General features: G+C 44.9%; 1 protein-coding gene across 16 annotated transcripts in view; it reads right to left on the bottom strand.

Annotated features, from left to right (window-relative positions):
- FHIT (fragile histidine triad) overlaps nucleotides 1-11,271 on the bottom strand; it is a 763,307-nt gene extending 752,036 nt beyond the window's left edge. For 5 of the 16 annotated variants that reach the window (XR_001357699.2, XM_025198990.1, XM_014517979.2 and 2 more), the window contains exons 1-2: nucleotides 10,855-11,187; nucleotides 10,083-10,196 (exon numbers count right to left, since the gene is read on the bottom strand). Coding sequence is in view for 8 of the 16 variants with exons in the window: in XM_006019608.2 (XP_006019670.1) it covers nucleotides 2,093-3,019 (927 nt within the window). In the remaining 8 variants the exon portion in view is untranslated. The other 11 variants (XM_006019608.2, XM_025198984.1, XM_025198985.1 and 8 more) reach the window with 11 other exon arrangements.
- Between the last annotated feature and the right edge of the window lie 4,502 nt (nucleotides 11,272-15,773).

The following is a 15,773-nucleotide window of genomic DNA, read 5'->3' as shown; positions in this document are numbered from 1 at the left end:
CTCCAGTGTGTACAACTACACATAAAAATTTTACAGGCTGTAAATCAGAGTGGTGGAGGAGGTCCTGCTGGAAAAGCAGAATGTAACTAGTAAACATGCACCACTATTTATTCACATACATTTATATACAATTTCAGGTTTTTCACCCTTTTCAGAACATTGCTTTAAGTGGTTACACTTACTTTTTGTTCCTTAGATTTAAAAGTTTTTAACATAGTTTTAATCTTTTTAACATGTACTTAGCCCTTATTATACACAAGTATGAATGCTATACATTTGAGTTAAACTAGGGCAGCTCAGTATCACACCCTTCTGACTCTTCCCTTGAGACAATAAGCACAATGGATACTAGAAACAAGGGAAAACATTTTAAGCAAAAGGTCTGAAAGAGAGAGAGGGAGCTATGTGAAAGCCCAAGGACCTCAAAATTGTTATTACTGATATCAGCTCAAAATAGCACGCAAAGCTGCAACAGCATCAGCCACTGTCTCCGTTATTGTCTTCTTTCCGTACTACATTTGACCATGGTTGAATTATCTTCAGTAAAAAGATTAAACGCTTTCTGCAGTTGTATTACCTTGTAAACACTGAAGCAAGAGTGGCTGTTGGCAAAGTATCTTTTCATAGGATTTCAAACAGGACCTGTCTGCACTACCTGTACTTTCAAAGGATTGACTGTTGTGAGGCACGCCTCTCAAAGGCCACATCCTCACAGACAGCAAGGAGAAACATTAGTAAATTTGACTCAAAAGCTGCTCTCCCTATGAAGCTGAAGAGCAAACCAGATCAAGACTATAACTACATTTAACTGGTCTGGCAACATGCAGATGCTTACAAGCTTCTGGGAGCTCTGCTAGACTAGTCATGCCAGTAGGATTGCAAAGTCCTCTCTAGGGAAGGCATCCGCTGCTATATTCACAGCACTTGGCTGACGGTGCACGTGGCTTTGTCTTTAGGTGACTGCTGCCTGTCCACACAAGTGCCTGTACTTTGTAGAAATTAAGTACCATCAGAAGGACTCAGAGCGCATGCACAGGAAGAACTCTGTAGGCCCCAAAGCCTCAAGTTTGTCTTTAACCATCCTCCCACTGCCCAAGCCAGCTTCTCTCTGTGGTGTCCGACTGACTTGCCGGGCTATGGCCAGTAGCCCGGAGCGCCAGGTGGGTACTTCGGCGAATGGAGCGGAATTAGGCACAGATGCGTATTGGTAAAAAATGGATTGTTTACTTACGCCGCTGATGCGCGCAGCACAGGAAGGAGGCTGACTTTGGTTGCAGCACAAACGTAGCGAGAGCTCTTTAAAACGAGATGAGACATTACATAAACGGCTTATCGAGCATGCAGGGGAGGGGGTACGTCAGGGAGTTCGGTGACAGGAAGTCGTTGGTGGGTGATCAGTCCGCCAAGTTTACTCCAGGATGCGTGCGGAGTTCTCCAACGAGGGCAGAAACTGCTTTTACTTTTGTATGGTTATAAGCCAATCACTATTTGCCAAGTGGGTATATCTTTGGAAACCGGCCAAAGGGTGATGTATAGGGTTAGCCAATCATGCGGACTGTTGAAAATTAAACGAGGGTGACCGGTGGATTTGGCGGGGATTTTTGCTGTGCTTGGACTTTCCACTGTGCCAGAGGCATTCAATTACTTGGTTTTGACATGTCCCCTTGCCGATGGCACAGTTGGAACTATTTTGCTTATAAGCCGGTTAGGTCGTCGTCGTCTTGTTCAGGGGTTTCTTATAGCAAACGGGTATATACAAAAGCAAATAGCGAAATAAGTTTGCTTTTAAGATACTGTATCAGACAACAAACAACGCATATACAGATACCAATACTAAAGAGGGGTAATAACAAGGTAATAAAGGGTTGAAGAGGCTAGATAGCCATCCCTGTCCGATACCTGAGATTTTGTTCGTGTTGGTGGCGATTTTTTGCATTGCCTCGATTTGATTATTTAAGGGGATCGAGACATTTGAAATACTAATACAGCAGAGATCGCGGGATAGATTAAGATATTGGCATAGGCCTCCCTGCTGGAGGAGCATTGCGTCTAGGGCAAGGCGATTTTGCATAGTCATATGAGATGTTGCTCGTCACTGCCGATTGAGTAAATTTAGGCTCTTGGCGGTATGGTTGGCAAGCAATTCTACTTGTTCGGCGAGTTGTGCGATAGCTACTCGCGCTTTGCCTATACCTAATATTCCCCATCCAAGGGAGCCTTCCAGTCCCCATTTAAAGAATTGTTCAACTTTTTCCCCTGAAGAGAGGGAACTCCAGACTGGCTCTCGCTTGTGACGACGGAGTAATGTTAGACTAGGAGGCCTTGAGGTTATGGCATACAAAGGGGGACAGAGAGATACGGTGGTCAAAAAGCACTGTACTCCCGAAAGCGTGGCTGGGAGGGTCGTATACAAGCAGCCGTCCGAGCAAGCCCATAACATTCCTAAGGGGGTGGGAGTGGACAATTGTGCACAGTTACCCGAGAATTGGAAGGCTTGTCGGGCTCGCTCGGGTGGACCGGACTGTAATACAGGTAGTGCACCACTGTGACAGGCAGAGCTTATTAAAGCCACACGCAAAGCGGGGTAATAAAACGAATACCAAGTTTGATTACTGGATATGTTGACGGCTAAAGATACATTCCAAGTGACTATAGGTGTGGGCTTAACTAGTGGCGACCGGGTGATGACGGAGGTGCTACCTGGCTTGCAATTGGCACAGGGTGGGAGAGTGAGGTACCAGGGGGGAGTTACGGTCCGCGGGTCCCAGGTCAGAGAGTTATCTGGCCTGAACCACTCTATGCCCTGGGGGTTAATTCCCCATGGGACCGCAGAGCAAAAACAGTTATTGTACCCCTCTTTGCACCGTCGACTGGTTGGGTCAAACGGATTGGTTATATTAATGTGGGAGAAGTTAAGGCCCTTTGGCCATTTATATTGGTGGGTGATGTAACTTCCTCCTTGAGTGGGAGTAGTTACGTTCATTGAGGTTTCGCTGGACCTGGCTTCGAACCAGGCCATGACGTTCAAGGGGGTAGGTAAGGGGTAAAAATGGGGTCGGTAACAGAGAGGGAAAGGCGTAGGCAAGCAGTAAGGCCATTCTGACTTGTATGGTTGTCTACAGCGTTGGCCCAAAATGATAAAAGGGTTAAAACAGTGTTGGGTTGTGCAGGGTCTCCTACATCTAATGAAAAAGTTAGTGGGATTAGGTTAGTTACGAAAAGTCCAAATATGAAGGTGTTGCTAGGTGTCATGGTGACGTCACATGTCGGCTTCTGTGTCTGCGGTGGCGCTTTTCCTCTGCCTGGGTCTGTTGCCGTCGCGTGTCTCTGACCTGTGAAGGAAAATTTGAGAACAGTAAATTTGTTTACTGTGTTTGGTAACCATTTATGGTGGGTTTAAATTCGTTGTCGTTCTTCGTTCCCTTTGAAGTGTGCGGGGTGGGCGTTCGGGTACGAGTTGGTGTTGACAATTCTTCTTTCCGTATATTCGTGGGTGCGATTTGTGATTAGATGAGTTCGTCTGGTGCGGACTTCGGATGTTGTGGTTCCGGACGTGGGGGTAGACTAGGCTGCCGGCGACCATCCCTCCGCGCGGGATTTGTGATCGATTTGTCCTGTGTCGAGGTATGGGATTGGGATGTTCCGGTGGGTGTTACCTACTACCAGTTCTAGGTCGGTAGCGTGCCCCCTATTCCGTGAGGCCTGACGAGTTAGGAAGCTGGCCTCCTCCAAGTCTAACAGCTTCGATCTGTACTCCACCACAAGGCGGTCCAGCCATATGACTAATGTCTCGGCGGATTTTATTTTTGATTCCTTGCACAACTCTTGTAGCTCAGCTCGAGTACGGGTGCGGTAGGTGGCGGTGGTGCGGGTTACACCCTGCGGGTCAGTTACTTGTTTGACTATTGCTATGGGGTGAGCGGCTGCTGGGGTCGTTGGCGTGCCCGGTGGGGGGGTCGGGTATAACCTCCCGTTCGTTGGCTCCTCCCCGTAATAGGGAGGTGGGGCCATTGGGAGCGGCGCCACCTCAAGGGGCGGGGTCGCTGGGTAGATTCCCGCCTGCTCCTTCGCAGCGCCGCCCTCTTTCCCCTTCTTTTCCAGACTCTCCGGGCACTTCCCCTCTTTTCTGGCGCCATTTTTGGGCGGTGGCTCAGGGCTGTGCCGCGCCACCATTTCCACGGCAGCTTTGCTGAACGTGGCTAGCTGGGTTTCTAAGTTCGCATTTTCGCGTAGTAGGAGCGAAACTGTGCAGAACAGTACATTAATCATTTTTTCTTTGTCCCATTTGGGGCCTGTCCCTTCGGTCGCGGTGCGGCCCTCCGGTTCGAAGTTATTACGGAGCCGGGCAAGCAGTTCATGGCTGCGCGACTGGGGTGCCAGGGTCAGGCAGTTTTTAACTAACTCCGACTCCATCGCATTTTCCCCAGATCCTGTTTGTGACGCCATGTGGTGTCCGACTGACTTGCCGGGCTATGGCCGGTAGCCCGGAGCACCAGGTGGGTACTTCAGCGAATGGAGCGGAATTAGGCACAGATGCGTATTGGTAAAAAATAGATTGTTTACTTAAGCTGCTGATGCGTGCAGTGCAGGAAGGAGGCTGACTTTGGTTGCAGTACAAACGTAGCGAGAGCTCTTTAAAACGAGACGAGACGTTCCGTAAACGGCTTATTGAGCATGCAGGGGAGGGGGTACGTCAGGCAGTTCGGTGACAGGGAGTCGTTGGTGGGTGATCAGTCCGCCAAGTTTACTCCAGGATGCATGCAGAGTTCTCCAACGAGGGCGGAAACTGCTTTTACTTTTGTATGGTTATAAGCCAATCACTATTTGCCAAGTGGGTATAGTTTTGGAAACCGGCCAATGGGCGACGTGTAGGGTTAGCCAATCACACGGACTGCTGAAAATTAAACGAGGGTGACTGTTGGACTTGGCTGGGATTTTTACTGTGCTGGGACTTTCCACTGTGCCAGAGGCATTCAATTACTTGGTTTTGACAAAGTTCTGCAATCTGTTCCTTGCCACCTAGTCTTCCAACTAAGAGTGCATATTAATTGGGGTCTTCACCTTGCCAAAGGCTTGTGTAGGAGCAATCCTCCTTCCAGGAGCTCAAGGGCTTTTAGGGTGACCAAGCCTCCAGCTCTCATCTGAAGCCTGCCATCAGAATATCAGCTAACTGGCAGCATATTAGACACAGGTGGGACGAGACTCAACTCCCTCTAACCAGAAAGCTATCCTATGATACAGAGTTTATTAGAATCAGGTTTTCTTCAAATAAATGTAATGATTTATTATGTCCCTAACAACAAAAATGCTGAACACTGCAGAGCTGTTTTGTTATGCAATATAACTGTATCTGGTTGTGCTAGTATGCAATTGCAAAAAAATATTTAAAAATACTATTGAATAACTTAATTAAGAAAACTCAAAGGATCCAAACTCTGACACTGCATATTTATCACTGATCATCAGAATTCTATGTATTTCTAAAATACCGGACCAGCCATCAATTCTGCAAAGATGTGTAATTGCAACCTGCTCCCAAAATTACCTAAGTCTGGATTTAGTGGTTTTTTTTATTTTTAAAAAGTTCATATTAGATTAAAATTGTAATGCTCACACGCACAGAACATGGCAAGTGAAAAACAACAGGGACATATGAAGAACATGGCATGCTAAAGCAACCTGATATGCTTCTTTACAAGGAACGTTTGGAAAAGGACAAGAAAGAACATAATTTATTAAGACTTTAATCAAGATTATTATACAGGCTCTCCTGGAAATTGGAAAACTAATAATGAAATAAAAAGTATGCCACCCTGTTGAGAGTAATGTAAAACTGGCTACAAAAGTTCTGAACAATGCAAACAGAAGTAATAAATAAAAGGCACGTTAAATTAGAAAAAGAAAAAAGAATGGTGCTGGAGAGAGAACTATTGGACAGGTCCAATAAATAAATGTATTCAGGACATAAAATAAAAGGAACTATAAGCACATCACAGGTAGGCTAGATTTTGTAGCCCTTCTATGAGGTAAGTCCTCATTCTAATAAAGCATATAGTAGTTTTTCTACTGACTTCAGCCAGGTAAATTTGGCCCAAGGCACAGGAAATTCTACTGATTTAAAAGACAGACTAATCATGTCAATAGCTAGCTTATGTAGAATATGCTTGCTTTTTTTTTTGCTTTTTTTTGTTAAGCTGTCACCTCATTCTTATGCACCTGTTCTATCTTGTCTTTATAGACTATAAGCTCTTTTTGCAGGTGCCAAATGCAAGGGGGACCAATATATTTGGGGCCTCCTGATGCTACTGTAATATAAAAAAACACAAGTTACTGTTCAAGTAGCCAAACAATTATATATTTCGAGGTTTGGAGAAAGAGACAGTTTTAAAATAAGTTTAAATGAATGTACAGCTACCCATTGCAGGAGAAAGACTTACCAGTTCACTTCCAAAAGAGAGGAAATCTATCTAATGCAATGCAGAAACAGAGCTGGGTAAGAGAGGGCATGAGCTTATTATACAATACAGCTGCAAAAAAGACAAATCCTTTCATATACACACAGGGTTATCACATGTGAGATGGCTAGATAATCCTGCTCTATGCAAGAAGTTATGCTAGCTGACCCAGGTCATTGTTATATTGCCCTGTCATTTATGCTTTCTGCAATTTTCACTTAGAAAAACTGCATGATAATTCTAACGAAGGGCTAATGCAGTAAAGTCAATAAAAGGATGGGGTATAGCAGGAACATATTTAAATATAAACATTATTCTGCATATTCAAATACTTTAAATATTTAAAGTAGACTTTTCATTTCCTGAGTAACATGAAAGGAAGAATAAGCATGTAAAAACAGTATTAGCCGTTCCATTAACAAAATCACTGGAGACTACAATCATACTTTCCAGGGGTTATAGACAGGTATAACAATGGTACCAGTATCAAAGGATACATATATGAAGGGAGAGGATGTAACTACTGAATTACCTATTATTCTGTAAAGATGCAAGTGTAGCAAAACCACAGCAACTTTAACTCTGCTTCCTTCAGGGTTAAAAGTAGGGCAATTTAACAGAATCAGGCAGACCTAACAGGAGCACATCATCTGTTATATTGTGACATAGCAGCAGCTTCCCCTCTCCTTTTAAAGCAGATGTTTGTCCAAATCCAGGGATTATAAAAGAAATTCTCTTTACCACAGATTTAGGCACACATTCTTTTTATATGTATTGGGAATTATGAAAGTAATCCTAACATAAAAGTTAGAAGTTACCTGCTCATTTCTATACTTCTGCATTAAGTAGTAATGTCCAAAACATTGGAAAAGCCTACGTCTGGCTCCCCCTACAACTGAAATAACGGTCCCCTTAAAACCACATCTACTTACACAGATTCACAGAAGTTTAGGGCTGGAAGGGACCTCGTGAGATCACTGGGTCCAGCCACCCTGCTCTGGGCAGGAAAGACTGCTGGGGTCAAATAACCCCAGCAAGGTGTTCAGCCATTCCCCTTCTGAAGATCTCCAGGGTTGATGCCCCGCTGGGAGTCTATTCCAGAGTCTGGTCCCACAAACCATATAGAAGTTTTTCTTTATATTCAGTCTGAAACCTCCTTCTAAAAGTTTATGGTCGTTGCTCCTGGTTTTCCCCTGGGGTGCTTTGGTGAATAGTTGTTCGCCTAGCCCTTGATATATCTGTAAGCTGCCACCAACTCCCCCCAAAGTCTTCTCTTTTCTATGCTGAACAGTCCCACATCTGTCAGCCTTTCCTCATATATGGCTTGCTCTTCAGACCTCTAATCATACGAGTGGCTCTTCTCTGGACTCTCTCAAGCTTCTCCACATGCTTCTCGAAGTGCAGCACCCAGAACTAGACGCAGTACTCGAGCTGCGGCCTCGCCAATGCCGAGCAGAGCGGGCGAATAACTTGCTTAGTTAGTACATGACTTCCATTGTCCAGTGTTGTTTTACCTTTATTGCCTGGGGTTTGCTCAATTAAAAATAGTATTATTATAAACACCATGGTTTAAATACAGTTTGTGAAGGGACTCAATTACACTTTACTTCAAAACTCCCACGCACTGAAATGTACGTGGTAGCACTGACTGAAATTAACAACATCCAATGGGATAGATCTGTCTAAACAATACCAACTGATCTCCCCAGGAAAAAAAAATACTCAAGCTGAAAGCAGCAACAACTAAAGATTTCACAGAAAGTGGCAGAATTGACAAGTGAACTAAATTCAGCCTTTATGAGCACTCCAAGCCTACCCTTCAAATGAAAAAAGTCATGCGTATGTGGAATTTCTTTTCAGCGCACAGAATGGAACTTTTAAAGATAGGAATACTGCTCAACTGTCACTCAAAGAAGATTTAAAACTACTCTGAATATCTTAAAATGTATTGGAGGGGAATATGAAAGCAGGTTATGAAATCAAAGGAACTACGCTATGTCGGACATAGCAGACATCTTGCTCTAGGGAAGAGAGGTGAAGTACTTAATGCAATTTTTCCATTAGACATTTCAATGATTCAATTTAAAATTAAGTGGCCAAGAACTAGCACATAGAAATAATATTTCAGAATGTCTTATTTGAATCTCTGACATCAAATATTTGAAAATAAATTACTAAGAAATCCGCCTACAGGTAAGACACATTGTGTGTAATTATTCTTTCAAGTGAACTTTATAGGTACCTGCTTAAGAATCTTACAATGTAAAGTTTTCAATTTTATTATGCACTATAAAACTAACTGTGCCGTGAGTTCGTTATACCTAAGCCTCTCTCTTTTCTTCCCAGTACCATCACTTTAAACAGAATGTCACCAGACATAGAGGTTGACTATGTTATTTAAATTAATCCCATCACAGAAACAAGGTCAAAATGGCCAAAGTAATATTTTGTCAGTGACTGATTTTTCTACGTTATGATTTCCTTATTAGTTTCCTAATTGGATTAGAAAATTAACAAGTTAGCCTCTACAGCCAGAAATAGATGTTGCCAAACAAAGCGGATGAGATGAACTGATTCATTAGGCAAAACACACATCACCTCCTGTCCTGTCCTGTCCTTGATGGTCTGGGACAAAGGGCAACGTGATCACTGGAGGCAACTATAGCTAAGTGGGGAAAGCCCTACTTTCTCAGCCAGACTCCCCCAAGATCAGCTTTCCCCGCTCAGACAGACTCACTCCTGCAATTGTGGGGGATCGGTCTGGCTGAGCAGGTAACTCCACTTAAGGAGACAGGCCCCAAAATTCCCCAGGTTGCCTCTCTGTACGCGGGGAAAGCCAGGTAGAGGTTCTGGGGGTTGAGAGGCCAGCAAGCCTCCAGAGTGCCTGCCCAGGGTGGCTGGAGAGTGAGAGCAGCTCAGGCTACCCGTGTTCTCCTGCCAGAGCTAACAGACATCAACCACAATAAAGAGGCACAGTCTATTATTACCTTTCATACCACCACTGATTCTCCTTTGACATGCCATGACAAAGTGCAGCAACGTCTATTCGTTCACAATTTGCGTTGCCGTGAAAAAAATATGATGGCAGCACAAAAAAGATATCTGTTTCCATCCTAACGTGCCACCCTACTCTGTCTCTTACCTAAACAGATTGAAAATAATTCATAAAGGATAAGAATTTATACAAATAGGAATTTGTACTCCAGACGCACATCCCTGTTGTGTAAACATGTACATACAGCACAAGCTGTGTTAACCAACATGAGTGGGGTAAGGAGGGTGCCAGGTATCTAAAAATTCTGGTTATCTGAGGCGGGGGGTTTTCAACCTTTTTCGGAAGGAGGGGTGGGGGGAGGTGGCAGCAGCTGCACAGGGAGCAGCAGGGGCGGGGTGCTGAGGGTGGCAGTGGCCACATGCAGAGCAGCAGCAGTGCAGGGCGGCAGCAGCGTGAGCTCTGTACTAGTACTGCTGCCTGCATGTGTGAGCTGTCACTCAATCTACACTGCTCAGACTTCGGGCAGTTGAATTCTTCACAATTTTTATGAAGGAATGCTGTTGAGTTTCCTACGTGAGCCAAGGCCAACCGTGTGCTCTCAAGGGGCAAAAAAAGCATTATTTTACACCCACCTTTTATTTTCCACCTTTGTATGAGGAAGAGGACCCTCTGGTTTCTAGGCAGCGCGTCAAAGTTGGGTGTGCTTTTGCTTCTAAGACCGGCAAATCCCGAGATCCTAAACAGAGCTTCAGAGAGATTATTATTCCTGTTGCTGATGTCATTATTTCTATTAACATGGCATATTTGCTGCATACTATCGTGTACAGCTTCTCCTGTTATTGCATATGCTGCATGCTATTGCATATTAATGAATGTTTATTAACACTGCATGCTTGCCACGGACTATCACGTATTGTTTCTCTTATTACTACACCAGGACTGCATGCTAGTGCATATTAATTAACATTTATTAACACCAAGCGCTTACTATTGCATATTGTTCCTCTTATTATTACACCGGGGCTGCATGCTAGTGCATATTAATTGTTTATTAACACCGCGTACTTATGATCACATATTGTTGCTCTTATTATTGCACGTGCTGCATGCTAGTGCATATTAATTATGGTTACTAACACCAAGTGCTTACTATCACATATTGTTGCTCTTATTATTGCACGTGCTGCATGCTAGTGCATATTAATTAATGTTTATTAACACCATGTGCTTACTATCACATATTGTTGCTCTTATTATTGCACGTGCTGCATGCTAGTGCATATTAATTAATGTTTATTAACACCATGTGCTTACTATCACATATTGTTGCTCTTATTACTGCACTGGGGCTGCATGCTAGTGCATATTAATTAATGTTTATGAACACTGCGTCCTCACACATACTGTTTCTCTCCTTACTGCGCGGTAGCCGCACGCGGCCGTGCGCTGGGTTCCGGCTGTAGCCGTGTTGGTGCAAGGACACAGGCAGGCCAGGTGCTTTGGGAGACGCGATCTCTCTCGTTACACTAACTGAGCAGTTGGATGACAAAGTTCTTAGCGAGCTTTCAGGCGCAGCCCCCTCGTCACTTTCCCGCCCCCGTGCCCGCGGTGTCCGTGCTCACGGTCAGTGCCCTCCGGCACGACGAGCCCCCTCACGAGCGAGGCGGAGCTAAAGGGCCCGGCCCGGCCCTCACGGCCTCCCGCCCGCGCCCGCCCCCGCAACGGCCGCACAATGGAGACTCACGCCGCTAGCGTGTCGCGTCACCCGGCGGCAGGGTCGGCGTCGCGCCCGGATGACGTCAGCGTCGCGTTCTAATGACGTCCACGCCGCGGGAGAAGAGGCGTTCCCCTCCCCCCAGCTCGCGCCGGCTGGTCCGCGCGCATGCGCGAGGGGTGCCCCGCCCCCGCCAACTGTCACCTCACGGGCTCACTTCATAGCGCACGTGTGTGTCTGTGTGTGAAATAATCATCATATCTGTGCAAAAATTATCGTGTTTGTGCAACAATCCTCATATGTGCGCTATAATTCCCAGATTTGTTCAAGAATCATATTTGTGCAACAATTGTGTGTGCAATAATTCTCAGATTTGTGCAACAATCATCGTTTTTGCGTAGCCCTATTTGTGCAATAACCATATGTGCGCAATAATCATCATATTTGTGCAACAATCATATCTGTGTAGTCCTATTAGTGCAATAACCATATATGAGCAATAATCATCGTATTTGTGCAATCACCGTATTTGTGCAACAACTGTCATATTTGTGCAACGATCATATTTGCAACAACCATCGCATTTGGGCAACAACCATCGTATTTGTGCGATAATCATGGTATTTGTGCAACAATCATATTTGCAACAACCATCGTATTTGTGCAGTAATCATGGTATTCGTGCAATAATCATTTGCAACAACCATCGTATTTGGGCAACAACCATATTTGTGCAATAATCATCGTATTTGTGCAACAATCATATTTGTGTAGTCCTATTTGTGCAAGCACCATATTTGTGCAACAATTGTCATATTTGCACAACAATTATATTTGCAACAACCATCGCATTTGTGCGATAATCATGGTATTAGTGCCTCGGGTTCCCCCCTTGTACAAGCAGTTGTACGAGCAGTGCCCACAAGGGCCCATGGTTTGTGCGGGGCGTAGCGGGCGCGCAGCCCGGGTCGCTCTCGGCGGCTGCGTCCGTGGGGTGTCTGAGCCCGGGCCGTGACGTACCTCAGTACAGCCCAGACTTCGAGCCGGACGCCACGAGCCGTGGGCAGGCGGCACCGAGGGCTGCAGTTCCTCCGCGGGCTAGCAGCATCGCTGTGGACCGGTCGGTTAATGGAGCCGCTGAGGCTGCTCTAGGCAAAGGATGCCTCAGCATCGTGCCTTGCCCTGTGTGGGATAGCTAGGAGCGGCTCCTTGGCGAGGCCCGCAGGATTCATATAGCCACAGACATGGAGGGTTGGGAGGGCGCTGAGGGGGTCACATCGAGTCCAGCCCCTGCTCCAAGCAGGACCAGCCCCTACGGCATCATCCCAGACAAGGCTTGGTCTACCTGGGGCTTAAACACCTCCAAGGATGGAGGCTGCAGCACCTCTCTGGGTGACCCGTTCCAGTGCTTCACCACCCTCCTAGGGAGAGTTTTTCCTCATATCCAACCCTTGCTGCAGCGTGAGCCCATTGCTCCTTCTGTCATCTGCCCCCACTGAGACCAGCCCAGCTCCATCCTCTTTGCAGCCACCTACAGGGAGGTGAAGGCTGCCATTCAATCCCCCTCCGTCTTCCCTTCTGCAGACTCAATCAGCCCATCTCCCTCAGCCGCTCCTCACCAGTCCTGTCCCCCAGTCCCCAACCATTTCCATTGTGTTATCTCTCCAGTGTGTCCACATCCTTTCTGTGGTGGGGGCCCACAGCTGGACACAGGATCCAGATGTGGCCTCCCCAGCGCTGAAGTTGTGGTGTGGCACACACATGGCCTTCTACGTGGAGTACAAGTGGTCGCGAATATCATCGTTTGGGTCGAAGTTGTAGTCCCCGCCAGCGGTTCTGTAGCTTTTCTGACATAGACTGAGCCTCCGCAACCCAGGATCGCATGTGGTCTGAGATGAAGACACCACCACGCCTCTTCCCCTAAAAGCAAACACACCTGAACAGACCATGCATATGAAAACACTGAGATGTAGGGCTCCTTTACGCAGTCCATTTCCTAATTATCTCCCTCATCCTGAGACATTTCATCTTCCCATCCACCTGTGCTCTCAGTCATTAGAAACTTGTCTTTCCCTCTAGGCGCATGTACCCATAAACTTGCCATCAAAGCGGGTTCAATCAGGTATTTACACCCTGCAGTTATACACCCTGCAGGTATATCTCTTTACCCTTTCATCCTTCTTCTCCCTCTTCTTGCACTTGGCACTTGAAAAAGCATTTCTTCCTCCGTTCAGATACTGGGCATTCACCAACGTAGGAAGATGCATTTAGTGTAAGAATAAGGGTATTTTTTGTCTCCCTCAGCTTCCAGTGTACAGTTGCGGCACTGTACAATGCAAACATTGTACTGAAATAGATGGCGAACAATCCAAAGTTCAGTGAAATGGCACATTCTTAGAATGTGGTTAAATTTACCAGAAAAAGTTGCAAAACGAATAAAAGGGGGGAACCCTGAATATTACTATATAGCATTAAAACAAACTATGAATCCTAAACTTTTCCAATAGTTTTCTGCTCATAATTCTCCGTTTCTAATGCTATCACCACTATAACCAAAGATGAAGCTTTTCATAAAAACCTTTAACTGCTAAAATTTGCACAAAACAGATGAAGAGGTGGGTTACGGCTGGAGCAAAAGCCTTTGTTTACCAAAAAACAGCTTTAATACTCTGCTATTAAGGAAGGAAAACAAATGCAGACACATAAAGCAAAACGTGATGCATGTTTCTAGATAATCTGTTTCTAACATTCAATTGAGCATGAAATCTCCTCTTGAAAAGGAGCCGAGGAGAATACATTCTTTTAACTCAGTGCTGCTTGTGTGTTCAGTGTGATACTACACTTTCTTCATTTATACTCATGTTCCTGGTTAAGACGCAAGAAAATACAAAAACTTTCTCTAATCCTTAGCAATAACACAATTTTTAATATCTCATCCTTGCCAGCCTCACTGCTTCTGTGAGCCAAGTTCTTATAAAAGCTCCTTTCCTGCCAAGTGAAATTTGAGAAGTTATCTGGCACCGTGTTGCATGGGAATTGTAGTTTATTCTTTAGTGAATCCCCATATTTTCAATATAAAACTGCTTTAATCTGAAACGACAAATCCTAGAACCAGTGGTGTTGCATAACATATATTATACAGCAAATGCAGACAAATTCTTCTTCCATCTTTTGCCGTAGCATTTTCTTGGTGGCCAAGAAGTGGCTACGCACTAACTTTGGAGAAATAATAGCAGCATAAGCAGCAGTCTCAGTAGACTCTGAAAACAAAAATCAGTTCCTTACGAATTCCATCACCATCCATATGGCAAACTCTCATTCTTCTCCATATCACCACATTTCTACTAGGCTCGAGATTATTTCTGTTTATTCCTTGTTGACTAATATCCTTTACAATCCCTAAATAGCTCTGAGAAATGGGCATAGTGCTCAGAGAGCAGAAAAGCATTGTAAAAGCTACTTAAACAGTTACTATTGTTTTATGTTCAGTGCTCAACGGTAAAGCTATCTTTTGTTGGTGCCCTCTCCCCCAGGGTGGACACGTGCAATCCAAAGGCTACTCTCCACTGGATTGTGACTATTACAAACCAAATAAGACCTAACTGGCTTTACAAGATACTTTTTGTGGCTACTGCTTTTTTAACAGTATTTATATTGCAATGCAGTCTGTTTTTTCCCCTAAACATTTTCCTAAGGCTGCTGTACATCATAAACCGGTCAACGCAGAAGCACGATCTGTAAAACTAGTTGATCATTTCTCCTAAGGCATCATCAGCCATTTCACTTTTCCACAAAAACGGCAACAGTATTCATGTTTTTGGCACAGAAACAACAGCCCCACATCTAACCAAAACAGCCTCTTCTGTGAAGCCAATCATTTATTCCTCCCCAGTAGTTCATCATCACCAGATGCCTACTGAGTTATACCCTGTGCATTTCCCATGACTGCACCCACAACGCATCCACAAATGGCTCTGTATTTTCAGTAACAGCACCACATCCTTTTATGCGCCTTCCTCTTCACTACCTCGGCAGCTGCAGCTGCTGACCACAGAACTGCAGCCGCTCTCGGAGTTATGCCCTTTACATCTCCCAAGACTGAAAGAGTCTACTGATAGCATACAAGTCTACTAGAACTTTTACTGGAAGCAGAGGGTTTTGTAAACAGTTTTCAACAACACTGTTTTTCATAAAATCACGATGGTGGGTGTTGAGTCCAACACAAAAGAATACTTTGAGGCTTGCACGCACACTTAGAGTATAATGTTTTTGTTTCTCTTAAGAAATACCGGCAATGAATACAAGCCTGCCAACAGCAACACACATCTGGAGGAGGACTCACAGCTAAGGACTCACAGCTTCATTCCTGTCTAAGAATGAAGACAAGCGTAGGCACACTTCCCTCCAGAAACCTGCACTCACTGAACCTGACCACCCGCAGTGGATCCAATTAGCTATGTCCAATTTACATTTTGAGCACAAGGGACAAGCTTTCATACTGTGCTTAATATAGTGAATACACAGACCTTTTCTTTATGAATGCAGTGGCAATGCATAGTTTCTCAGTACAATGGGAAACTTAAAAAAATACGTGTGCAAAGTATAACTA

The sequence above is a fragment of the Alligator sinensis genome, unplaced genomic scaffold (assembly GCF_000455745.1).
Source record: "Alligator sinensis unplaced genomic scaffold, ASM45574v1 scaffold469_1, whole genome shotgun sequence".
Taxonomy (NCBI): Eukaryota; Metazoa; Chordata; order Crocodylia; family Alligatoridae; genus Alligator; species Alligator sinensis.
Note: the sequence above shows the minus strand (reverse complement) of the source record. Positions and strands in the feature narration are given on the sequence as shown.